Source organism: Macrotis lagotis, chromosome X (assembly GCF_037893015.1).
Source record: "Macrotis lagotis isolate mMagLag1 chromosome X, bilby.v1.9.chrom.fasta, whole genome shotgun sequence".
In the NCBI taxonomy this organism is placed as follows: domain Eukaryota; kingdom Metazoa; phylum Chordata; class Mammalia; order Peramelemorphia; family Peramelidae; genus Macrotis; species Macrotis lagotis.
The window spans coordinates 696985654-697010677 of record NC_133666.1 but is presented as its reverse complement, the minus strand read 5'-3'; the positions used below and the strand labels follow the sequence as shown (position 1 = coordinate 697010677).

Here is a 25024-nt window from a genome sequence, read left to right as displayed (position 1 = left end):
GGAAGGAGTGCCCAGGTAGCCTTGGGGAGGGCAGAAGGCATCTCCAGTTGGAAGCTGAGGAGGGCACAAGTGGGAGGCCGCCCCGGGCTGGGGGAGGTGGGGGCAGACGCTTGTCTGCGTGCTTCAGAGTCTCCAAGCAAAGTAATTCCCTTCTGTCTCTTCTAGGACCGGAGACATGTCGTGGCTGACGGGCAAAGGCTACTGATCCCCCTCCCCTGGCTGGCTGAGCATGCCCGCCAGCTGCAGCACATCTGGCCAGGACGTGGGCAGCTGCCCACGCAGACACTTGCCAAACCCGCCACCTTCCCAGTCTCTCCCTCTGAACTGAATCTAGTCCTCTCTACCCCCACCCCACAACATGGATCGATGCCCAAGTTCCTCTGGGAACTTTGGGACAAGCTGTCAGTGGTGTGGGGAACTTTGGGGCTCTGGGGACCCAGCTCTGATTTCTGAAGTGGCCCTGCCAGCAACCAGGGCTTTGAGGTGGCACAGAAGGAGCCTGCCCCCCATCCTGGCTCTCCTCTGGCAGCCATGCCAGCCTCCGGCCGGTCCCCAAGCCCCACTAGTGCTCACTGGCCATCTTCACGATGGGTGGTTCTGCGTCTCTGGGCCTTAGTCCCTCACCCGCAAACTGAAGGATCTAACTCTCCTGGGGCGAGCAGGTGACCCTTCCCCCTCCTCCCGGGGCACTGCTGAGCCCCCTCCCCTCCACCCTCCTCCTCTTCTTTGCACAGAAAGCAATAATAGGCAATAAATCTAATTTTTGTGTTGGCACAGAGTGGGAGCCGGCCCCTCTCCTTGTGTGGCTTCTTCCCTGCTTCCCTCCCCCCACCCGGGGAGTCCTTGAGCCAAGGATGCCCCCCTTGAGTCTTCAAATGAAAGTCACTGCCAGCTCCTCATGGGGGGGGGGCTTCTGCCTCCTGCTGCGCTGTGGGCACGGGCTCTCTAGATGACCCTCCTGGGTGCTCATGCTCAGTAAGCCTGCAGATGCCAGCTGGCTCTGTGATCTCATAGGGAAGGAGGCCGGAGGCCCCTGGCCCGCTCCCCAGCTACCCTGGGAGTTCACAAGAGGCTGGAAAGTATTCCCCCCCACACTTTTATTAACAGCTTTAGAAACCCAGGCCCAGAGAGGGAGGGGACTGGTTCAAGGTCACACAGTTAAGAAACGGTGGGGTGAAGCTGTGACCCCAGCCTCCTAATGAGAGGTCGGCTGCACGCCATGACCCCTGAGACACTGTTGTCGGGGGCAGGGGCTCCGTTCACCCCTGGGGAGGGAGTGCTCAGCGCCCCCATCTCCATTCCTGACACCTGAGGTGGGAGGCTGTGGCCCCCTGTGTCCAGTGGCCGGGCTGGCAGTCAGACCTGGGCTGAGGCCCATCCTCTGCGGGGGGCTGTGGCCTCCAGCCAGGCTTCTCTGCGGAGGAAATGGGGGCAGTTGAGGAGGTTGAGGTTTGGGTATCCAAGGTCTCCAGCTTCCGGCTTTAGGGGGAGGGGATGAAGAGCCCGAGGATCTGGGGGATGACCCCCAGCCCCAGTTTTGTCCGGCTCCCCTCGACTGCGCCCCCTTTGTCTCATGCTGTCATCCCCCCATTCTACAGATGAGAAAGCTGAAGATCAGAGAGAATGACCTAGCCGGGTCCTAGCTAGTGGGGGCTCTGCATCCTGCGTGGAGGGGTGGACTGGCCCGGAGAAGGGGGCCGTCGGCCCGGCCAGAGGCTCCCGAGCAGGACTAGGTGGGGGAGGCCCAGGACGTTGCTGGGGTCTCCCCGGTTCTGCGATTCTGTGATCCCAGAGAATGGAAGCGCCTCCTGCTCTGACTGTGGGTTCCGGGTGCCCAGGTGGGTGGCGGGGGGCAGGACAGAGCAGTGGTGGACTCAGCGGGATGTCCTGGGCCAAGCCCTTTCCCAGCTCCCGTCCTGGGCCTCTCAGGGGCCTGAGTGCGAGGCTCCGATACCCTTCCCTGGTCCCAGGCCGAGGGTTCCTCCTGGACTGGATGAATGGGTTGAACCAGGGGCCTCAGGAGTCCTGTGACTCTGGGGGTCTCTGCTCCCCAAGCCTCAGCAGGGTCAGCCCCTGAAGCCTCCCTCCCCATCTTCCTGGGGTGCAGAGGGGTGCGGGGGGGGGTCAAAGGGACCATACCCAGTTTGGAGGTAAAAGAACGTGACTTGAATCCAGGGGGAAGAAAAGGGGGTTCTACTTCCACCACAGGCCCCCCCCATCTCCATCAGGGCAGAAACAAAGCAGAAGGGTTTGCGTCTCCGGACGGTGGCACAGTCGCTGGCTCTGAAGGAGGACCCGAGTTCAAATCCGACCTCAGACACGCCCTGGCTGTGTGACCTTGGGCAAGTCACTTCACCCTGCCTGCCCCGCATCCGGGGCCATGAGTCTCCTCCCCCACGAAAACCAGGGACTACAACTCCCAGCAGGCACCGAATCGGTTACGTTTCCGGACAGGGATCGCCCCGCCCCCAGTGGGCTCCGCCTCCCCGCGGCCTCGCCCGCCGGGTTGGCCTCCATTTCCCAGCAGCCGCTGCGGCGCGTTCCCCGCAGGAGGCCATCGGGTGCGTGGGCAAGGCCTGCTGGGAGCTGCGGTCCTGGCGCGGGGGCTGCTGGGAGGCGCGGGGCGGGGCTGGGCGGGGGGCGGAGCGGGCATGGCGGCGGCTCCGGGCGGAGGCTGCTCGGGCTCCGGCTCGGGCCCGGGCTCGGCAGCGGGTCCGGCCGCGGCCGCGCGGACCAAGGTGGCCCCGAGTGTGGACTTCGACCACAGCTGCTCGGACAGCGTGGAGTACCTGACCCTGAACTTCGGCCCCTTCGAGACCGTGCACCGATGGCGCCGCCTCCCGCCCTGCGACGAGTTCGTGGGCGCCCGGTGCGTGGCCCGGGGGAGGGGCGGGCGGGGCCCGGGTGGGGCCGGGCGGGGCTCGGGGTGGGGCCCGGGTGGGGCTGGGGAGGGGCCCGGGTGGGGCCGGGAGGGGCCGGGAGGGGCCGGGAGGGGAGCCTGTGGAGCCTGGTGACCGTGACCGTGGGCGGGGCCCCGGCCGCGCCCTAACCCCCGCCCCCCTCCCGGCAGGCGCAGCAAGCACACGGTGGTGGCATACAAGGACGCCATCTACGTGTTTGGAGGTGACAACGGGTAGGTGAGGAGGGCCCGCGTGGGGCGCCCTTCATGGGGATCCTGGTGGCTCTCAGGGGTGTGAGACGGGCCTGGCCTTTGCCCTCCTTGGGCGACCCCTTCCCCCCGGGGTCCAGCCTCAGCCTCAGGGTTGTGGGCCAGACCGGGTCATACCCGAGGTCTAGTCTGGCTGTAGACCCTGGGGAGCTGGGTGACCTGCCTCGGTTTCCCCCCGTGGAGGCCGGGGGTCCCCGCAGCGCCTCCCTCGAGAGCACTGGACAGAGCGGGAGCCGGCAGTAATGCTCCATGAGAGATAACAAGCTTTGGTGACTGTACTTTTTGCCACGGCTGCTTCCCCGGGGCAGCGCGTCCCTGGCACGGGCAAGGAAGACCCAAGTTCAAATCTATCTTCAGATGCTTCTCAGTTGTGCGACCCTGGGCAAGTCACTTCGCCTCTGTTTGCCTCAGCTTCTTCCACGGGGGGAATGGGGACCATCACAGCGCCTCCTTCCCGGGCCCAGTGTGGGCCCCGGCACCAGAAGCCTGGTCGCTTCTCATGGGAGGCCCGTCATCTCAACCTCAACCCAACTCAGTTTCCTCATCTGCAGCGTGGCAATAACAAAGAGCTGCCCACCAGTCAAAGGCGATGCTCGGTGGAACATGAGGCTTTTAGATTTCGAAAGTCCTTGGAGAGTGTTAAAGCTTCACTGGACAGAGGGGGAAACTGAGTCCAAGAGAGCTGGAAGTGAACAGACCAAGATCCCTTCTTGTGTTCACAAACCCCTAGAAGGTCAGGGAGGGGAGCACTCAGGGATCAGCTGGCTCAGCCCTTTCTTTCTCACTGTGGGGGGCACAGGGGATGTATTTGTTCAGGTCAGGGTCCCTCAGTTCCAGAACTAGAAAGAATCTTGGAGACCCCCAAGTCCAGCTCCCTCCTTGTATGGGTAAGGAAACTGAGGCAGGGCAGTGAAGTGACCTGTCCAGATTCCTTGGATAGAGAGTGGCTGAGCCAAGATTTGAACCGGCTCCCCATTCAGGGCCCTGCCCCCGATGCCTCCAGACACCCCATTTCTGCATCCTGGTGCAGAGGCTCCCCTTGAACTTTGGCCATGTCCCTTTCAGGAAGACGATGCTGAATGACCTCCTGCGCTTCGATGTCAAGGACTGCTCCTGGTGCAGGTGGGCCCTGGCCCTGCTTCTCTTTGCCTAAGCCGTTGAGGGGTGGGGAGCATTGGGGCAGCCCCAGCTTGGCCCCCAGCCTGCCCCCCCCCCAGGCCTGGCCTCCAGCCTGGCCCCTTGGCCCGGGTCCCCACGGGTCAGACCAGATTAGACCAGACATGTCCTCTGAGAGTTCAGAGAAGGCGGGGGTGGGGTGGGCCCTAGATGCACAGAGGCCAGGGTCCTGACGGGAATGTCCTCTGGACAGTTAGAGATAATAGGGCTGGGCGTGGGTAGCCTTTGAAGTCATGACTAGCCGGCCCCCTTTTTCCCCCCCAGGCTGCAAGGTCCCCAGTCTCCTGAGGTCTCCCACTGACTCTGCCCCGTGCCTGCATCTTTGGCCCCCTCAGAGGCTCCCTGGGGTCTGCCCTGCATGGAAGAGATGAGAGCCCCTTCCCATTGGACCCCACCCCCACTTCATCTTGCCCACATAGACCTGGGCTTGGTGGCAGAATCTCTTTCCTTCTCATTGGTGGATCCAGAAACTTGCGTGTGTGTCAGTGACGGCATTTGCCCCTTCCCTCTAGGGCTTTCACCACGGGGACACCACCAGCGCCCCGCTATCATCACTCGGCCGTTGTTTATGGGAGCAGCATGTTTGTGTTTGGTGAGGACCTAGCGGACTGTGCCTCAAGGGCCCCTGAGCTGATCTGACCTGGTGGGGGGGGGGTGGGGGGTATGTGGGGATCACATCAGGATACTGAGGCATGGTGAAGGAAAGGTCCAGAGCCCCCGATCATGCCCTCCTCCAAGTGGGGGTCTGGCTTCCAGGATGGCCTGGACTCGGGGGCCTCTGGGACCAGAGGCTTGGCCTCAAGCTCAGTCATGGTTCAGTCATTGGGAGGGGCCCCTCCTGACTCTGGGGTCTGGGGGCTGCCCGATCGCAGAGTGAGCTGGGGTACACCAGCTCTTCCCTAAGACTGGTCCCAGCTACACTGCCCTTGGATACTCCCAGTGACCAGGGGCTCCCTCCCTCCCAAGGCTGCTCCATAGAAGGGACCTCAGAGCTCTTCATCCAGCTCCTTCTTGTATTGGTTGGAGTGGGGCCCAGAGAGGCCCCCAGCTGGGAGTGGACATGGGCCTCTGTCTGTGGGGCGGCTCACCCTGCTGTGCTGCGTCTCTACAGGCGGCTACACTGGTGACATTTACTCCAACTCTAATCTGAAGAACAAGAACGACCTGTTTGAATACAAGTTTGCCACTGGACAATGGGCAGAATGGAAGATTGAAGGACGGTGAGCTGAGACCAAGGCTCCGTGTGCAGGGCAGCAGGGTGGAGACAGCTAGAAAGCCCAGTGGAGGGAGGTCCAGGCCTGGAGCCAGGAGGACCTAGCTGTGAGACCTTGGGCAAATCACTTCACCCTGCCTGCCTCAGTTTCCTTATCTGTCAATGAGTGCCTCCAGGATCTCTGCCAAGAAAACTAATTGGGGTCAGAGAGATGGCGCGACTCCATGGCCTTAAGGTGTTCACAGCACCTTCCCTGTAGGGGCTGCTGTGAGCCTAGTTTTACAGTTGAGTAGACTGAGGCACACAGGCATATGACATGTGGGAAGTCTGAAGAGGGTCCGGTGCTCACCCCAGGGGACTGTGGCTGGTGTCCATCGCCAGTGGCCATCACCAACCTGCTCTACATACCCCTTGGTCTCCCCAGGTTACCGGTGGCAAGGTCGGCGCATGGGGCAACAGTGTATAGTGACAAGCTGTGGATCTTTGCAGGCTACGATGGCAATGCCCGGTGAGTAGGCGTGGGGTTGGTGAGCCCTGCGGCAGCTTAGCTGGGCTCCCCCAAATTGCAGTCTGTCCTGCCAGGCTGCCTTAGTAAACTTTGGATCCAGGCCCAGCAGGATGGACACCCACCGGGGAGGGGGTCAGGGTTGCACCCCAGCAGGAATCCCCTTGGCCTCTTTTTGGAGGTGGCTTCCTACCTCCAGGTCACCCGTTCCCTCTGGGGCCAGCTCTGTTCTTCTCTGGGCTGGAGGCCTCCCCTGTGGGACACACCAGCCCTTCAGAGGCCAGAAGACAGCAGTCGTGTCCCTTCTGGTTTCTGTCCTTGTCTGGGGGTCCCTTCCTTTGTTTGGGCTCAGCCTCTGTGCCTGGGAGAAGCACCTCACTTGGCTGCGCTCTTAGTCCTGGTAGAAACGTGGGCCCAGGGATCTCCAGGCCACGTGGTGTTGTGGCTGGCCAGGTAGCCTTTGCTCATGCCTCCATCTCTGCCTCCTGGCCTGGCTCCTTCCTGGCCTGGTCTGGTCAGCTCCAGAGAAGTCCCTGTGAAGATGGCAACCTGACTTGGTGGGGCACTGCCCCCAAGACTGTGCCCGTGTCCTCTGTGACCCAGCCAGGGGCTGCCCGAGATCATAACCCTCTTTCTCCCTCCTATTCAGGCTCAATGACATGTGGACCATCGGCCTCCAGGACCGAGAGCTGACCTGCTGGGAGGAGGTGAGAGGCCTGACCTTAACCTGTGGCTGGGATCTTTGGGGGGCAGGCAACCATTCAACAGAGAGCCCTTCATCCCTTCTGGCCTGAGTGAAGATCCTGTCTCAGACACGAAGGGCTCGGTGTCCCTGAATGGGTCTCTTGAGCCCTCAGAGCCTCATTCATCCACTGGGCAGCCGTGAGACTCAAGAAGAACAAACCCTTTTTCCTGTCTGCACCCCCATGTACCCCCCACCCCAACCCTGCCCTGTTCCTCTAGGTAAGGAGGAAGAGGAGGTACAGACTGAGGATGAGGTCATTGGGGGCAGGATTGGAAAGGCTCCTTAGAAAGGAGCAGGGATGGCATGCCTGGCATGGTCCTGGCCAGAGCCAAGGCACAGAGGCGGGAGATGGATAGAAGGCCGTGGCTGGCCCAGCGTGGGGGTCTGGAAACAAGCCACCTGGATAACTTACTGCTCCCACCATCCCGGGATGACTCTGTGGGCTCCCCAAAGATTCTCACACCAGCCCCGTGGGCATGTTCTGTTATTATTTCCATCCTACAGTTGAGGAAACTGAGGCAAATGAGGTGAAGTGACTTGCCCAGGGTGATGCAGCTAGGAAGCGTCTGGGGCCAGATTTGGACTTGGGTCTTCTTGACTCCAGGCCCAGCACTTCTAGAGAATGAGCCAAGGGCTCATGTGCTCCACTGTCCACTTGAGGCCATTTCCCTGGGCTGGGTGAGGGTGAGGAGCCTGTGGAGCAGGAGAGCAGGGAGGAAGGCCTGGCCCCGAGGGGGCGCCAAGCCGGGCTGGCCGAAGTGCCAGAGCCTTGACTGGCCACTGAGGCCAGGAGGAGGCCGGCGCCTGGATGGAGGCAGGGAAGTGTGGAGGGGAGCAGCCCAAGGGGGGTGTGGAGCTGGAGACTCTGGTCCTGGTTCAGCCCATTGGGATGTCTAACAGGCAGCCAGGGAATGAGTCTTTTTTTTTTTTTGCAAAGCAATGGGGTTAAGTGGTTTGCCCAAGGCCACACGGCTAGGTAATTATTAAGTATCTGAGTCTGGATTGGAACTCGGGTCCTCCTGACTCCAGGGCCAGTGCTCTATCCACTGCACCACCTAACCTCCCCCTGGGGATGAGTCTTTATTAAGACCCTGCTGTGTGTGTGTGTGTGTGCGCGCGCGCGTGTGCTGGGAATCCCTGAGGGGGTCAGGGGCCTGGGCTTCCTCTGTTACCTTCTTCCTGGGTGATGGAAGCTGACTCTCTCACAGGTGGGATTGAAGAAAGACCCCAGGCCAGGCCCAGGACTCCTGAGGCTGTTTGGGGGGTGAGGGGACAGCTGCCCCTGAGGACCCCCAGCTACTTTCCTGGGGCAAGAGTTGGGGCTGAGGCCCAGTCCAGGCTGGGCCCGGAGCTGGGCTGGGAGCTGGGCCCAGAGCACAGGTTAAGCCTCGTTCTCTAGGTGGAGGCATCTGCAGAGGGAGAGGCGGCCTCCAAACTGGGCTCCTATCAGCTCATCTGGAGATGGGTGGGCTTCCTGGGCCAGTGTTCCCCCTCCTCAGTCCCAGAGCTCAGGGCTTCTGATCTAAGATCAGCCCTCACCACCTCCTTCCTGGCCTGAGGGGAGCCCCCAAAGAGCCGGCCTAGTGACAGTTCTTTCCCTGAAGAGGTACTGGGGGCTTTGACACCCTTCACCTGGGTGACCCAGTGACCCTGCAGAGGGAGCTGCCTTGCTCCCACCCCTGCCCCCAAGGGAGTGTGTTTTATTGGCTTCCTGGGCCAGGGAGTGGGCCTAAAACAGGACTGCCACACGACGTTTGTGTCACACACCCAATGTGCAACCTTGGACAGGGCAAAGGTTTCTTCTTGAGGTTGGTGATGGGGTGACCCTCCAGCTCTCGCTCCTGGGCCCCTCAGAGAGGTTTCCAGCTTCCAGACTAGTGTAGGAAGACCCAGGCTCCCCCCACTGTCTGGGGTCTGGGTCAGTGGAGGTGGATGGGGCAAGCACGAGGTCCCACCGAGTAAGGCAGGGACAGGAGCATGAGGGGGGGAAAATGGGGCCGCCATGCCCCATTGGCCTCTCTGGGCCTTGAATGGGGAGCCTGAGTCCTTGGAGGAACGTGGGGCTCCTGCCTGCTGACCCTCTGACGGGCCCCTCTTGTAGACCTGGCCTGCCCCTTCCTCTCCCTAGATCGAGCAGAGTGGGGAGATCCCCCCTTCCTGCTGTAACTTCCCCGTGGCTGTCTGCAGGGATAAGATGTTTGTGTTCTCAGGCCAGAGCGGAGCCAAGATCACCAACAATCTCTTTCAGTTTGAATTCAGAGACAGAATGTAAGTGGGACCATGGGAAGGCGACCCACCCCCTCCTCTGCTCCCCAGGCCCATGCCCTGGGGACCCACACCGTCCATAAAGACTTGGTGCTTATGTAGTGGCTGCCTCTTGGTGGTGGAGGTCGCTGACTTAGCCATTCCAAGGGACTTGGAACCCCGAAAGGGCCAGCTGGTCCGAGTGACCCATGGCCACCGACGTCTCCATCTCTCATCTTCTAGCTGGACACGAATCCCCACGGAGCACTTGCTTCGTGGCTCGCCACCCCCTCCGCAGCGGAGATATGGGCACACCATGGTGGCCTTTGACCGGCACCTGTATGTGTTTGGGGGGGCGGCCGACAACACCCTCCCCAACGAGCTGCACTGCTATGACGTGGACTTCCAGACCTGGGAGGTCGTCCAGCCTAGCCCCGACAGCGAGGTAAAGGTCTTCTCTACATGTTGGTGGTGGTGGTGGGGTTAGGGCAGGTAGGTGGCCAGGGCTTCTGGCATCTGAGCCTCCATCATTTCTGTGAGGGTCTGGGGGGTTCAAGCATTATCTCTATGGGGACTCCTGGGGGTGGCTGGTGACCTCTGGTGGGGGCCACCTCTGACCTTGGCCTTCCCAACAAGGAGGATGGGGCTGGCCACGTTTTCATTGAGGCCACATGTTTTAGGGAGGACTTGCCCATGACCCCTGTAGGTAGAGGGGCCCCCAAACCAGAGTCATGTCCCCGCCTGAGGCCGAGAGAGAGGAAGGGACTTGGACATGGCCAGACTGAAAGCAAGCCCCCAAGTATGGACATCAGTGTGGATAGGGGAAGTGAAGGAGACCAGGAGGGCCCTAAGAGATGGGGGGAGGTCCTTGTGGCCCCTGTATGATAGAGAAGGAAACTGAGGCCTAGGCTGTGGTAGGGACTTACCCAAGGTCTCAGACGTTGGAAGTGGCATACCAGGCCCTCAGAAGGAAGCCAGGTGGGCAGGACAGACAGTAGTAGCTGGAGACAGGAGACCATGGGCCAACCCTAGACTCCTGGACCACCTCCTGCCCCCACCCTGGCCCTCCCAAGGCTGTTAATCACAGCCTGCTGTATGCAGCCTAGGCCCTGCCTTCAAGGAGCTCCCATTTCAGTGGAGGAGATGCTTATGTCTAGATGAGCTGCAGATGAGTCAAACGTGTAGAGGATGGAGGGAAGACCTTGCTATGAAGGCGGGCAGGGAAGGCAGCCAGGGCAGTGCCCAGGCACTGGAAGGCCAGTTGCCAGAGCTGGGGTCTGAGTAGTTGGGACTCTCATCAGGGAAAGGCCACAAGTCTGTGCTTCCCTGACCTCTACTGTGGCCTCAACCTCTCCTTCCTCCATCCATCCCCCTGCTTGACTGTGGAGGGCCCTCCTGTGGCCACCCTCCCCTCCAGCTCCGCTCACTGCACCTCTCTCCTCTTGTCTCCTAGCTGCCCAGTGGGAGGCTGTTCCATGCGGCTGCCGTCATCTCTGATGCTATGTACATATTTGGAGGAACAGTGGACAACAATATTCGGAGTGGTGAAATGTACAGATTTCAGGTACCCGTGCTGGGGCACACCAACCCGGGCTCAGCCTGCCAAGGGGCACATGGGAACACATGACAGAAGGAAGGCCTAGTTGGCCCTCTCCTCTGCCATGGGGCCCCTGGAACAGCAGGCTGCAGGAATGATTTGGGGGTCCTGAGGAGGGGGAGGACCCCATGGGTGGGCTGGGACCCAGCAGAAGAGCAAGCAGTGTGCCTGGTCTCTCCCTCGGAGGGCCTGCCTACCAGGCGGGCTCCATCCTCTGCCTGCATGCTTCAGGGGCCAAAATGCTGGTTGCTGACAGGGAGGGGTGGTTAAGACTAGGGGCTGCTTGGGGGAGCTCAGAAAGCCCAGGGACTTGGAGTGGGGGGGGCAGCCTTCTCCTGGGTGTGGCTGGGCATCCCTTCTCTACCTCAAGGGGGAAGGCTCTGTGTTCTAGAACCTTGGGGACCAGAACAGGGGGTCATCCCCATCCATAGTGCTGGCTGGCCTTCATCCATAGTGGGGGGCTCAGTTCATTTGGGTAGAATGTCGACAAGCAGGAGCTGGGGATGTCAGTCTGGGGGGGATCTTTCTGAATGGCTGTTCTATGTGAGAGAGGTTGACCTTACTCAGACTCTTCAGGACAAGGGGTGGGAAATGGGGAGGGGGGGTTCAGTTAGAACAAAGGATTTTTCTAGAAATGAGAGCCACCCAAGGGTTGAGCAGGTGACTTGGGGAGGGAGTGAGCTCCTTTTCTGGCGAGGATCTAATCAGGCCTGGCTGATTCTTCGTTGAGGTGTTGGGGGGAATGGGGTTCAGTGGGAGTGGTGTTGAGGAGCTTCCTTTTGCTCTGGTTCTGTGGCCATGGCTGTGCTCAGACCCAGAACCTGGGGGCTGCTGTCTCCAGGAGAGCCTGGGTCAGCATGGCACGAGGAAACCTCATGAGATCTCTTGGGGTTCCCAGGCTCCAATCTGGGCAGGGGGTGGGTGCGGAAGACCCAGTAGGACCAATGGGGGCTCTTGCCTTTCAGTTTTCCTGTTATCCAAAATGTACACTCCATGAAGACTATGGTCGCCTGTGGGAGAGCCGACAGTTCAGTGATGTGGAGTTCATTCTGGGAGAGGTGGGTATGAGGCTGTGCGTCTGGGGGTGGGAGTCATGCCTGGGGCTGGAGCTGAGCCCATGGACCCTGGAAGACCCTTCCTCTAGCAGAGACTTCAGGGCCTCCCCTCATGTTACAGCCAGGGACCCTGAGGCACAGAGACTTGCCCAGGCAGTAATAGTGGGCAGAGCCGGGATGTTTGCCCTGGTCCTTGAGTCATGTCCCCCCATGTGGCCTTTTTACTCTGGAGGAGGCTGTGTGTCCAGGGTTCTGACGTGGTGGCTTCTTGTGCACTAACAGAAGGAAGAGCGAGTCCGAGGACACATTGCGATTGTCACGGCACGCTGCAAGTGGCTTCGGAAGAAGATCATGCAGGCCCGGGAGCGAGGGAGACAGGTGAGCCTCCCCTCCCCGGCTGCCTCCAGGGGCAGCTGACTGCTCAGGTGTGCTGATCCCCACCCCTTTGAGGGCCCAGACAGCACAGACCCCTAGAGACAACAAGGGCAGAGGGGTGGAGTCTCTGGGCATTGGCATGGCGGATCTTCATCTATCAAATGGGCCCAGGGGCATCTACCTTCCAGGGGTCTTGTGAGGACCTAAGGAGATAAACAGTTGGCAGACACCTTGCCTCAAGTGAGCTGAGGCCCTTCCCAGCCCTGACTGTTGGAGCTCTGGGGGAGATCTTAGCAGGAAGGAGAAAGGACTCAGGGATCCCCTCTGAGCAAGTCAGCAGGGCTGCCAGGGCTTCTGCCTGTGTTTCTGCCTCCTCCATGTGACTGTGGCGAGATCCTAGGAACAGGCAGGTTTCCCTCCTGTCAGAGGTGCTGCTTCTCTTGGGGTGTCATTGGGGAGACTGGATAAACAGGGAAGAGGGATTTAGGGTAAAACTAGGAGAAAGCATCTGTGTGTACGTGTGTGTTTGCTTATATGTGTGTGTATGCATGTGTGTTTGTATAACAATGTGTTGGTAGAAAAGGTGAATGGGAGGAGTCACCAACATGAGAGTGAAGCTGCCCTTTGAAACAGGAGGGAGCCTGTCCAGGGCATGGTGCTCTGCTCCCCCAGGTGCTCTCAGGATGGGCCCTGCCAGGGGTCATGGGGGCAGGTTTCTAGTTTCTTGAGCTGTGTCTCTGGATGTGGTGGATGACCTCCCCCTGTCTCTGTCCCCTCTACTACTGCCTCCCTTCACTTACTTTTCATCATGGGATGGAGGCACAAGTAGATGATGTGGCAAGAAGGAACCTAGAAACTCGTGCATGGGTCCTGATTCTTGGACCAGAAACTGAAGACCACCGGGTTATGGGAGCCCTTTCCTCATCTGTCCCAAGCTCCCTGAGAATGGGAACCCCACTTCAAGGACAGACATGGAGGCTCCCTGATGGGATGAAGCCTGACCAAGGAGGAAAGCACATCTGCCCGTGCTCATCCACGTGGCACACCTGGCCAAAACACAGTGTCTTGCTTTGGATTCACATCCCCTGTGGTCTCCAGAGTCCCCCTGTGTGGACCTTAGTTTCCAAGGTCCTCTCCACCCTGAAAAAAGGTCACTCCATGGTACTATGCAAGAGGCCTTGAAACCAGATGGAAGCAGGAGAAGATGGCCCACGGTATGCATCTACCAAGCTTTCCTACTGAATTTCTTTTTTGGTAAGATTTTTTTTTTAGTCTACACATTACTAAAATATCCTGTTGTGAAGTAAACAAAAATAGAAAAATCTCACAAAAAAACAAAGTGAGAGAAAGAGAAAAGTGTACTTCAGTCTCTTCTGATACCATCAGCTCTGTCTCCTGGTGGATCACGTTCTTTCTTTGTCCTACATCCATCAGAGAAGTTACTTCCATAGTTTTCCACAGTTGTTGTTGCTGATTGTAATTCCCTCCATCCATTCCTCCCCACTACCATTTATTCTGTTATCTTCTTTCACTCTGACGCTCTTCAAAAGTGTGCTGTGGGGCAGCCGAGTGGCACAGTGGACAGAGTACTGGGGACAGGAGACAGGAGACCCCAAGCCTTCATTCCCCTCCAGAGACCTAGCAACCCAGCCCCTTGGTCCTGGACATGCCACCCAATCCCACCACCTTGCAGAAAAACAAAAAAATGTGTTGCTCAAGGCCACACAGCTAGGTCATTATTAAGTGTCTGAGGCCGGATTTGAACACAGGTCCTCCTGACTCCAGTGCTGGCGCTCTATCTAGCTGCCCCTTCTGAGTCATTTCTGATGGGAATGAAGGCTCCCTCATTTCCCTTGCCTTCCCTCCTTCCATACCATTGCAAAAGCTATTTCTTGACTCTTTTACATGAAATTTCTTAGCCTATTCAACCTCTCCTTTCCTTATTCCCAGTACATTTCCCTTTCACCCATTGACTCCATTTTTATAATATATTATACCTTCAAATTCAGCTCTTGCCCTGTGTCTTGTCTATAAAAGCTCCTTCTACCTGCTCTATTAAATGAGGTTCATATGAATATTGTCAGTATCATCTTTCCATGCAGGAATACTCACAGTTCATCATCATTAAGTCCCTCATAATCTACCCTTTTCCTACACTCTCCATGCTTCACATGAGTCCTGTACTTGAAGATCAAACTTTCTGTTCAGCTGTGGTTGTCTCAATAGGAACAATTGAAATTCTTCTGGTTCACTGAAAGTCCATCTTTTTCCCTGGAAGAGGATGTTCAGTTTTGCTGGGTAGTTGATTCTCGATTTCGTTCCGAAATGTTGTATTCCAAGCCCCACAAGCCCTTAATGTAGTTGCTGCCAAGTCCTGTGTGATCTTGACTGCAGCTCCCTTCTGGCTGCTTGTAATATTTTCTTTTTTGACTTGGGAATTTTGGAACATGACTATAATATTCCTGGGGGTTGTTTCTTCTGGATCTCTTTCCAGAGGAGATAAGTGGATTATCTCAATTTCTATTTTATCTTCTGCTTCTAGGATAGCAGGGAAATTTTCCTGTAGAAATTATTTAAAAATGAAGTCAAGGCTCTTTCCCTGATCATGATTTTCAGGTAGCCCGATAATTTGTAAATTGTTGCTTCTGGATCTGTTTACCAGATCAGTTGTTTTTTCAATGAGATATTTCACATTTTCTTCGTTTTTTATTCTTTTGGTGTTATTTTATTGTTTATTGATTCCTCGAAATCATTGGCTTTATCTCCATTCTACATTTGAAGGAGTTGTTTTCTTCAGAGAGCTTTCTTATCTCCTTTTCCATTTGGCCAATTCTGCTTTTTTAAGGTAGTCTTCTCCTCATTGACCTTTTCTACTGCTTTTTCCATATGACCTAAACTAGTTTTTAATATTTTTTTTCTTTGGCATTTTTTGGTATCTCCTTGACTAAGCTGATGACTTGGTTTTCATGGTTTTCCTGCATCACTCTCATTTCTCTTCCCAGTATTTCCTCTACCTCCCTTATTTGATTTTCAAAATCTTTTTTGAGCTCTTCTCTAGCTTGAGTACAATTCCTATTTTTCTTGGAGGCTTTGGATATAGAAGCAAGATATGACTTTGTCATCTTCTGAGTGTATTTTGATCTTCCAGGGGACCAAAGTAATTGTCTGTGGGCAGGTTCCTTTTTTTTTTTTTTTTTTTTTTTTTTTGGTTTTCTCATTTCCCCAGCCTGTGCCTGGTTTTGAGGTGCTTCCTGAGCTTTTGAGTACTATTGGGGCACCCTGTAAGAATCTCAGTTCTTTCAATGTATCATGAGAGACTCTTACTGTTCTGCCTGTGCTCTGGTCTGTGGATGACCACAAGCCTCCCCTCTGCTCTAGTGTCAATGAGGGGCCCCAGACTGCAACCAGGGTCTGAATGTGGACAAAGCACCGGAGTCCTGCCCCAGGGATAGTGGGGTGCTCTGGAAGGAGCTCCCAGGAGCTCCCTGCTGGGTGGCTCCACAGGCCTGCTTTCCAGGACTGGGGCTGTGATGAGGGCCATGTTGGCCTAGGCTCCGTGCTCACTCTGGCAGAGGCTTCCCTGCTATCTTTCAAGTTATGCTTGGTGATCCCTGGGTTGGGAGATCTGGAAACCACTTCTGCTGTGGGCCAGTGCCCCCAGGGACCCAGGTGCCCTGTGGGCTGTTCCTGGAAGGCTTGAGCTTGTTTACTGTGGTGTGGTGTGACCCTGGCTGCTCTGATGTGCCTTCCGACCTGGGTAGAACAGAGCCTTCCTGTAGATCTTCCAAGTTGCCTTGGGCTGGAGAATGGTTTCACTAGGTCTTTCTGTGGGTTCTGCCTCTCCAAAATTGAGTTAAGAGTCATAATATTAAGGTTTTTGGAGTATTTTGGTAGAGAGTTTCTGGGAAACTGCTGCCATCTTGGCTCCCCATCCCCCCAAAAATCCCCACTGAATTTTCTACTGAAATTCCTGGAGTCAAAAATCCAGCAGAGAAGCCTGTGATAAATATTGGTGTCCATACATGGATGTCCAGAGGATGGTCAGAGCACAGGCCTGGAGCTGCTAATGCAGAGGATGTGGAGCCTCCTGGGGTCAGTTGCCTTATAAACTCAAGAGGAAGGCTGGGGTGGGGAATCCATCCAGATACGAGGAGGCTTGGGGTGAGCCTGGTGGGCAGGCATGAAGACCAGGGGCCACCCAGTGGAAGAGCCGGCGTTGTTGGGGCTGGGTCTGGAAGAAGGAGATGAGATCTCGGGGGAGCCCGTCGCACTTGATGTCACCTTCCTAGGCCTCTGCTCTGGCAAGCTCTCTGCTCAGAGTGCCGCAGGTATGAGGCAGGTGCCTGGCCATAATGCTGGTGGCTATCTGTGCCCAGGAGGTGAGGGGTCTGAGAACCCCAGGAGACCTGTTCCCATGAGGAAGAAAAGATAACTGGGGGTGCTTGTGGGATGGCACGTGCCGATGTTCCCAAGGCCAAGACCCGCTCAGATAATGGTGGTGAGGACAGAGAACCGAGGGGTGCTATTGGTCTGGACCAAAACAGGAGGGCTGGCGCAAAGAACGGCCCGAGCCGTGGGGGGAGGGGTGGGATGCCCATCACAGAGGATGCCCGGTGGACCACCCCCTGAGAGGCTGGATATCCAGGAGCAGGGTGATGCTCGGGTCTCTGGATGGGTCGGGATCTGACAGAGCTCCCCGCCGCCCCGGGTCCACTCAGTGGCCCCAGAGGAACCCCTCGGTCTCGGCCACGGCACACCAGGGCCAGAGGCAGCGGCTCCTCAGGAGCCCGTGGAGAGGGAGCCCCCGGACTGTCCGCGGAGCCCCGTGTCTCGTGTCCTCCCTGTGGAAGAGGCAGGCAGGGACGGGGTGACGGACAGATCCAGAGGGGGGCTGCGGTCACCCGCCGGGGGGCCTGGGAGGACTGGGGTGCCGGGGGCAGAGCCCGGCTGCCTCGGCAGCTTGGGGGGGGTGTGGGCCGGTGGTCTCTGCGTGTCCGGTGTCCCGTCCTCGTCGTCTTGGGGGGCTCCCCGTCTGCCCCGGCCAGACCCGGGTGTGGAGTGGCCTTCGGGGGCCTCCGCCCCGTCCCGAGGCTTTCAACCCCGGAGGGCCTGGCCGGGACAGGCGCTGCCCAGGGAAGGGGGCGCCGCTCCCCCCGCCCCTCGGGCCGGCGCCTGCCGCGGGGGCAGGGGGCGCCCCTTCCTTGCCGGGCTGGGCGAGGTGAGCCCACAGCCGCCCTTTCCCCCCAGAAGGCGAAGCCGGAGCCCGAGGAGGAGGCCCCGGGCCCGAAGCCCCCGCTGCCGCCCGCGCTGCTGGAGGTGGCCATCCGCGAGGCCGAGGCGCGGCCCTTCGAGGTGCTCATGCTGTTCCTCTACACGGACAAGATCAAGTACCCGCGCAAGGGTAGGGGCGGGGCTCCGGGGCGGGGCCCGAGGGGCGGGGTGTCGAGGCGGGGGCGGGGCGTCGGGCGGGGCGGGGCCTGGCCGCGGCCCAGCCCCGCCCCCGCCCCCAGGGCACGTGCAGGAGGTGCTGCTGATCACCGACGTGTACAAGCTGGCGCTGCGCTTCCGCCTGAGCCGCCTGGAGCAGCTGTGCTTGCAGTACATCGAGGCCTCGGTGGACCTGCAGAACGTGCTCACCGTCTGCGAGAACGCCAGCAAGCTGCAGCTGGACCAGCTCAAGGTGCGGGCGGGGCGGGGCCGGAAGGGGCGGGGCCCGGGGCCGCCCCGCCCGCAGCGCCGCCGCAGCCCCTCCCTCCCTCGCTCCCCTCCCCCAGGAGCACTGCCTGAACTTCGTGGTGAAGGAGTCGCACTTCAACCAGGTGATCATGATGAAGGAGTTCGAGCGCCTGTCGTCGGCGCTCATCGTGGAGATCGTGCGCCGGAAGCAGCAGCCGCCGCTGCGCGCGCACTCGGAGCAGCCGGTGGACATCGGTGCGCCCGCCTGGGGGCGGGGCCTGCCCTGCCCTGGGCCCGGGGGGCTCGGGGGGCCCGGGGGCTCGGGGGCCTCGGGGGGCCCGGGGGCTCGGGGGGGCTCGGGGGGCCCAGGGGCTCGGGGGGCCCAGGGGATCGGGGGGCCCAGGGGATCAGGGGGGCTCGGGGGGCCCGGGGGGCTCGGGGGGCCCAGGGGCTCGGGGGGCTCGGGGGGCCCGGGGGCCCCAGGGGCTCAGGGCCCGGCTCCGGCTCCCAGGGACCTCGCTGATCCAGGACATGAAGGCCTGCCTGGAGGGCGCGGGCGCCGACTTCTGCGACATCACGCTGCTCCTGGACGGCCACCCGCGGCCGGCGCACAAGGCCATCCTGGCGGCGCGCTCCAGGTGGGGCGCGGCGGGGCGCGGCGGGGGCGGGGCGGCCCCTGCGGGCCGGGGTCTCACGCCCCCCTCCCCGCAGCTACTTCGAGGCCATGTTCCGCTCCTTCATGCCCGAGGACGGGCAGGTGAACATCTCCATCGGGGAGATGGTGCCCAGCAAGCAGGCCTTCGAGTCCATGCTGCGCTACATGTACTACGGGGAGGTGCACATGCCGCCCGAGGACTCCCTGTATCCTGCCGCGGCCGGGGGGAGGGGGGACCCCGCCAGCCCTCCTGGGGCGCCTTTCCTTGACCCACCCCCAGCTACCTCTTCGCCGCCCCCTACTACTACGGCTTCTACAACAACCGGCTCCAGGCCTACTGCAGGCAGAACCTGGAGATGAACGTGACCGTGGAGAACGTGCTGCAGGTATGGGGGGGCCCGGGGGCGGGCGGGGCCGGGCCGGACCGGGCGCTGAGGCCCCCCTGCGCCCCTAGATCTTGGAGGCCGCCGACAAGACCCAGGCGCTGGACATGAAGAGGCACTGCCTGCACATCATCGTGCACCAGTTCACCAAGGTGGGTTGGCTCTTTTCTGGGGTTTGGGGGGTCTGCTGCCCGCCCTGGCCCTGAGGGGCGCCCCGGACCGGAAGGAAGCCGCCCCCCCCAGAAGGCTGCAGGCCCGGAGGACGCCCCCCCACCAGCCGGACAGGACAGCGGGCGGGTCTCATTGCCTGGAGAGCTCCCGCCCCTTCCCAGTGACCACCCCAGCGGGAGACCGGAGCAACGCGGATGTTGGGGGAGGCCACGCCTCGGCGGATGGGGGGCTGCAGCCGGGAGGCGGGAGGCTCGGGGACCAGGGCCCCTGCCCCTGAGCCCCCCTGCCCACCTGGCAGGTCCGCGGAGCCAAAGACTAAGCCATGGAGGGGCCGGGGGAGGAAGAGGGGGGGCCGCCGTGCGGGGCCTCCTGGGAATAAATGTGTTGATGCCGTTCACCTCCACAGTGCTCCCGTGACTTCCCCCAGCCCCCCGAACCCTTCGACCCAGGGCCCCCCTTGTCCCCGGCTCTCCTAAAAGGGAGAGAGAGGAGCAGCGAAGGAATCGGAGCCAAACTCCGGAGCCGGGGGTGTCACCAGATGTGGGGTTGGGGTTTGGGGGGGACCCCCAGGCCGTTGTAACAGATGAGGGGGTGATCGGGACCTGATGGGGAGAGATGCTGGGGGTGTTAGGCAACTCGGAAACAGCACACATTAGCCTGGGATTACAAGGGAGAGCTGGGGGACACCGCCCCATCAGAATGGGGTGTTCTGGGGGACCCAGGAAGTGGGATTGAGGCAGGATTGGAACCCAGGCCCCAGTTCCACAAGCCCAGTGCCCACCCACCATACCAGATGGCCAAGGGACCTGCAGCCACATCTTTCCTGACATAGCCTAGAGACAACTGTGGGTACCTGCTTCACTGACTCAGTGTGGGGGGCTGTGTGCGAATCCTGTGTAGGTGTGGACACATGTGACCCCATAGGGTCAGAGCAGTGTCTTGGGAGACCTGGCAACAACTAGTGTTCTTGGGGGTTGATTCGACCCCCTCCTGACAGATCTTGGGGTTCTCTCCCTTTCTCCTATTGGGAAATGAAGTGAGGGTACAACCCCCATGCCCCTCCCGGTCCACGTGACCCTCAGGCCCTAGCCAGAGGCACAGAGGCCTATAATCTTGTCATTGTTTCCCCCAAGGTGTCCAAGTTGCCTAACCTGCGCAGCCTGAGCCAGCCGCTCCTGGTGGACATCATCGAGTCTCTGGCCACTCACATATCTGACAAGCAGTGCGCCGAGCTGGGCTCCGACATATGAGGTCTCCCCCTGCCTTCGGGGCTCCCCACTGGACGTGCCCACAGTGGCCTGGGCAGAAGCACAGATGGACACTCGGGCCCAGGGCCAACAGGTGGAGAAGACCCATCTCCTGGGGCTGGATGACACCCAGGCGATCCTGCCTGTGCTGGAGGGATGCCCTTTCTGCCAGAACTTGGTGGGGGGGGGGCTGGACCTCTGGGGACCGAGCCTTTGCTCAGCTCTTGAGCGAAGATTTTAAGATCCCAAGGTGCTCTACTTTCAGAGACCATTAGAGGAAGTAAACACTGACCCAACTAGAGGGGACGGAGGCCCGAAGGGTGCTGTGTCGGCATAGATATCAGCTGCCCAGTGTGGGGCCTGTGCCCTGTGCAGGGTGACCCCACCCCCAGAGCCCGAGGTCACGTTACCCTTCTCCTTTGGCCCTGCCCACTGGTTCTGCCCCTGGTCAGCCTCCCGAGATCCCACAGGTGGGGTGGTGGCTATGTGGGCTAGGGCCAGGCTCACGTTGCAGGACTCTGGGCTTCAGAAAAGTTTCTCCCCAAAGAGCTGCTCTGGGCTTGTATTTTCATTAGTGGAGAAACCCAGGAATGTGTGGGGAAAAGGTGGTCACTTGGCTAGTTTAGGCCCTGCCCAGTGACCTGGTGGGACCCAGACCCCCTACATCCCTTGGCTCTCATGTGAGCATCTTCAGTGCTTTTGTTATTGGTTATCAAGTACATAGTTTGTAAGTGAACTCTTCACTGCGGCAAGGGAGCTGCGCTCCTGGACTTTTTCCCATTGTCTGTGGAGGTTCCTGAACTGGTTGTGAGAAAATGCAAGCGGCTCCCAGGGTCAGCCCCTCGCAACACGCAAAGCCCCTTCTTAGGTGATGACTGTTGTCAGAAGAAATAAAGCTGACTTAGTCAGTGGGCCCAGGAGGCTCATGGGAAGGTCTCTTGGCTAACCACCATTTTCAAGAAGTTTGGCTTAATGGAAGGGAAGGAGGTGGGGAGAGTGTGTGTATGTGTGTGTGTGTGTGTGTGTGTGTGCGCGCGCCTGCACACATGATGCCCTCTGGGTCACTTCCTCTCTGGGCCTTCAGCGCAGGAGCCTGGCCTAGCCCAGCTGGCTGCTTGGTCCCTGAGCCGACCACCAGACAGAACGGGGTGGAGCCGGGTCTCCAGTATCTTTACTCGTCACCAAGGAAAGAGTTGACATGAGAACAAACAAAGCCCCCTCCCTCCTCAGCAGTGCCAGTGGGGGCTGCTCCTGGGGCAGCCCCAGGCCTGGGCAGTCTGTGCAGTCCAGAGGAGGAGAGGAGCCTCGGCAGAATGAGAGATGGCGATCACCACAGCCAAAGGCCGTCGGAAACACCGGGCCCTTGGCAGGTGCCAGCTGGCACTGTGGGCCAGCGTCCCGGGCCCGTGCTCCTCCTATCAGTGCCGCAGGGTCCTGGGAGGGGGTAGCTGCCGTGAGCCCTTCACTGTGGCTCCGAATCCCGTGGGGGCTCCCTTGGGGCCTGCCGGGCATCCGCCTGGGTCCTCTTCTCCCGTGCCCGCTCCTGTTGCAGCCGGGCGATCCGCAGCCGTAGCCGCTGCTCCCGTCGCTTGCAGGCCTGCAGCTGGCGCTGGGCTTTGTCCAGGGCGTCCAGGGCCGCCTCCGCCCGCCGCTTCCAGAGCAGTGCGCTGCCCACCTGGTAGCTGTGCTCGTTCTGGATGTAAGCCCCAGCCGGCGGCGGCAGCCGCAGCATGTAGGCCGAAGGAGACACGGGCCGGGCCGCCGAGGGGGAGGGTTCCTGCTCCAAGGCCGGAGGGGTCCCGCAGCTGGCTTCATCCCCGTGAGGCTCCAGGGGCTCTAGGAGGTCGGAGAAAGGACTCACGAGGCCACTGGGGGCCGGCGAGGAAGGCAGGGCCGGCAGGCTCCCCGGGGGAGCGGGGCCTTCGGGGGCCGGCGGCTCCTCCTCGGGGAAGCAGGGCACGTCGGCGGGAGCGGGCCCATTCACCACAGGGTTATTGGCAGCCGGAGGGGCCGCGCGACCTGTGGAACAGCTGTGGAGGAGAGGGTCGGGGCGCAGATTCAAGGTCTCCCCTCCCCCTCCGCCAGAGAAGCCACAGACCCTTGACCCGCCCAATGCCTTCATTTTACATACGGGGAGACTGAGGCCCGGAGGGCCAGGACCATGAATTCTACCCGAGGCCGATCAGGGCAGGGCCAGGGGCCTCGCACCGCACACCGCGCGCCTGAGGGGCACCTACCGGCGCCTGCGTCTCCTGAGGCGGGCGAGGTCCGGAGAGCCGGGGCGGTAGCCGTGCGGCTTGGCCTTCGAGGCGCGCCGCAGCTTGGAGAACGACTCGAAGATGGTGGGCACGGCCCCTTCCTTCAGCCGATGATACCCACTGGGGGGAGGGAGAGCGTGAGCCCCGCGGCCCCGGGCCCCACCCCAGCCGGGCCCTGGAGCCCGGGGTGCCCCGCCCGGCGCCTACCTGATCCCCACCAGCTCAAAGCAGTTCTCCTCGAAGTGCTTGGAGCAGAAGTAGATGTACTCCGAGGCGGGGTCCCAGAGCCCCTGGCCGCTGGGGTCCAGCCGCCGGCAGTTGGCCAGCCACAGGCCTCTCCGAGGGTTGTCCTTCTTGGGCAGCCTGAGGGGAGCCCCCCACAGGCCTTGGGAAGGGGGGCTGGGGGGCCCTGGTCACCCCCCCCGGGTAGACCTGCCCCCACCCCCGGGGCCAGAGCCCTCAGGCCCAGCGCGGCAGGGAGACACGAGGTCCGGGCATGGGGGGCGGCCTGTGCCCCCCGATGGGAGCTGGGCCCTGGGAGGCTGTGGGGTGATGCCCACAGCAGGGAAGGGGGGCGTCCAGGTGAGTGCCCCCCCAAAGGAGTGGAGGCGGGGGGGGGGTGGGCAGAGGGTCCTGGGGCTGCTCCCCCCGGGCACAGGTGCGGAGAGGGGGGCGGCCCAGGGGTCAAAGGGTCCTGGAGGGGGCGGGGCTCCGGGTTGGACCCCGCCTCCCCCATCCCCCCGCCGGGCCGGACGCTCCCCGCGCACGCGCCGTCGGCGCCGTCCGTGCCACGCAGGCGCGGGCGGCGCGCAGGCGCAGAAGCCCGGCCGGCGGCGGGGGCGCGCTCACCTGTGGAAGGAGATCCCGCGGGTCCGGGTCTCGCGCGTGTCGCGGGTGCAGCAGCCCGCGGCCGAGCAGTGCCGGGGCATCTGCGGGCGGGAGGCGAGGGGCGTGGCCTGAGTCGGCGCGGAGGGGGGCCCCCTCCCCCCGCCTGCTCGGGCCGCGCCGCCCCTCCCCCCGCCCTCGCCCCCTCCCCCTCCCGGATCCGCCCCCGGCCCCTCTCCCCCTCGGCCGCACTCACGGCTCCTCCATCGCGACGCCGCGGACGTGCTCTCGCGAGAGCGCGTCCGCCGGTGGCGGGGGGGCGGGGCCGGCGGCTGCGCAGTGAGGCCGGGGGCGGGGCCCCTCCTCCCGCCCTCGCCCGGTACTTCGGGGCTCCGCCCCCCCGGAAGGCGGGACTTCCGGCGGAGGCGGCCGCCCTGCCCCCCCCCCCCCCCCCCCCGTGCCCGGGCCGCTGCCCACACGCCGCCCCGCGCGGGGGCAGATCCAGAACGTTCCACCCGCGGGGCCGGAGCGGCCTCGTGCCGGGCGGCCCCGGCCTGGGCCCCGCGGGAGGCGCCCCTCGTGCCCGGCTGCGCCCCGCGGGCAGTGCCCCGCACGCCGGGTGACCTCGGCCCGGTGCCGCAGCCGGGCTGCCGGTGCTCAGTGGCCGCTCCCCCCCACCCTTCCTTTTCAGGGCGGGAAGCCTCTGCCCTGGGTCCCGCCGGCCCGGCTCGGGGTCCCCCCCCCCCCCCGCCTGTAACAAGTCAGGCCCAAGAAGTATTTCCGGGGTCCCCGAGCCAAGATGTCTCGGGAAGGGCGGACTCTGGGCAAGGGGGAGGCCGGGCCGGCCGCAGTCGGGCCCAGCCAGGCCGGCACCACCCCGTCCGGCCCGGACCGGCGGGGCCAGGAGCGCACACCTGCGGTGGGGCGGAAACCTGGCAGAAGCGCAAAGCCATTCGTGAAAACCAGTCCGGATTAAGGTGTGCCACAGGGAGAGCACCGGGCAGGGGCTCAGCAAGACCCGAGTTCAGATGTGACCTCAGACGTTCCTAGCTGTGCCCACCCTCTCGGTCTGTTTCCTTATCCAGAAAATGAGTTGGAGAAGGGAACAGCAAACCGCTCCAGTGCCTGCCAAGACTGGTTGGTTCCGGTCCTTCACCACTGAAGAAGCCCGACTGGCCGATCAGACCGATAGGGGCTCAGAACAGGTTGGGCACCAGGAGTCCCTGTGACCCCCTGGGGTGGGTCCTCTAAACTTAGGGATCTCATGTTTCCTTTGAGTGCTTCCATCCAGCCTTCCTCATAGAGCCCAGCCCCCTCACAGATGAGGGCACGCCATGCCGGGCAGTCCTGTGCCAGGGTCTCCCATACTGCACATCCATTCTAAAGTTCTTCAATGAGACTGTCCGGGTGTCTCGGCATCGCTCCTCCCATGCCCCTTGTTGAGTGCCTGCCCTTCAGACTCTTCCTAAGATGAGTTAAATGGAAGCGACTCAGTTTCTTGACACAGCGCTGGTGGACTGTCCAGGTGTCACAGGTGTGTAGTGATGAGGTCAGCACAAGGGCTCTGTAGATCTTCAATTTGATGCCTCTTCTCTGCCAAGTTGGACCCTCAATGGGGGCACACTGAAATGACCCACCAAATCACATTAATTGGTGCAATGGAACTAGGTGCTAGTCACTGTCCCCCAAAAGCTGTGTTTGTGTGTGTGTGTGTGTGTGTGTGTGTCTGA

At 61.1% G+C, this 25024-nt stretch overlaps 3 protein-coding genes across 7 annotated transcripts in view; 2 read left to right on the top strand and 1 right to left on the bottom strand.

The window, feature by feature from the left end:
• Window positions 1-743, top strand: part of AIFM3 (AIF family member 3) — a 35565-nt gene extending 34822 nt beyond the window's left edge. For all 3 annotated transcript variants that reach the window (XM_074201144.1, XM_074201146.1, XM_074201145.1), the window contains one exon: window positions 166-743. In XM_074201144.1, coding sequence (XP_074057245.1) covers window positions 166-205 — 40 coding nt within the window. In that variant the 3' untranslated portion in view covers window positions 206-743. The remainder of the gene's footprint in view (window positions 1-165) is intronic.
• Window positions 744-2633: 1890 nt separating this feature from the next.
• On the top strand, window positions 2634-21207 carry LZTR1 (leucine zipper like post translational regulator 1). 3 transcript variants are annotated; one of them, XM_074206571.1, is made up of 20 exons: window positions 2634-2869; window positions 3071-3133; window positions 4235-4291; window positions 4858-4937; window positions 5457-5565; window positions 5983-6066; window positions 6713-6770; window positions 8937-9076; window positions 9296-9497; window positions 10506-10616; window positions 11615-11707; window positions 11987-12082; window positions 17327-17480; window positions 17590-17759; window positions 17854-18010; window positions 18267-18393; window positions 18467-18616; window positions 18691-18796; window positions 18865-18945; window positions 20098-21206. In XM_074206571.1, exons 1-20 carry the CDS (start codon window positions 2652-2654, stop codon window positions 20212-20214), a joined length of 2373 nt encoding a protein of 790 aa, XP_074062672.1. In that variant the 5' UTR covers window positions 2634-2651; the 3' UTR covers window positions 20215-21206. The 3 variants fall into 3 exon arrangements, with proteins under 3 accessions (XP_074062672.1, XP_074062670.1, XP_074062671.1); XM_074206569.1 differs by having other exon boundaries at window positions 2643-2869; window positions 17330-17480; window positions 20098-21207; XM_074206570.1 differs by lacking the exons at window positions 2634-2869; window positions 3071-3133 and adding an exon at window positions 3480-3551 and having other exon boundaries at window positions 20098-21203.
• On the bottom strand, window positions 19305-23655 carry THAP7 (THAP domain containing 7). The gene is made up of 5 exons (XM_074206572.1): window positions 23551-23655; window positions 23319-23398; window positions 22677-22832; window positions 22449-22589; window positions 19305-22241 (listed from the first exon to the last, which is right to left on the bottom strand). Exons 2-5 carry the CDS (start codon window positions 23396-23398, stop codon window positions 21674-21676), a joined length of 945 nt encoding a protein of 314 aa, XP_074062673.1. The 5' UTR covers window positions 23551-23655; the 3' UTR covers window positions 19305-21673.
• Between the last annotated feature and the right edge of the window lie 1369 nt (window positions 23656-25024).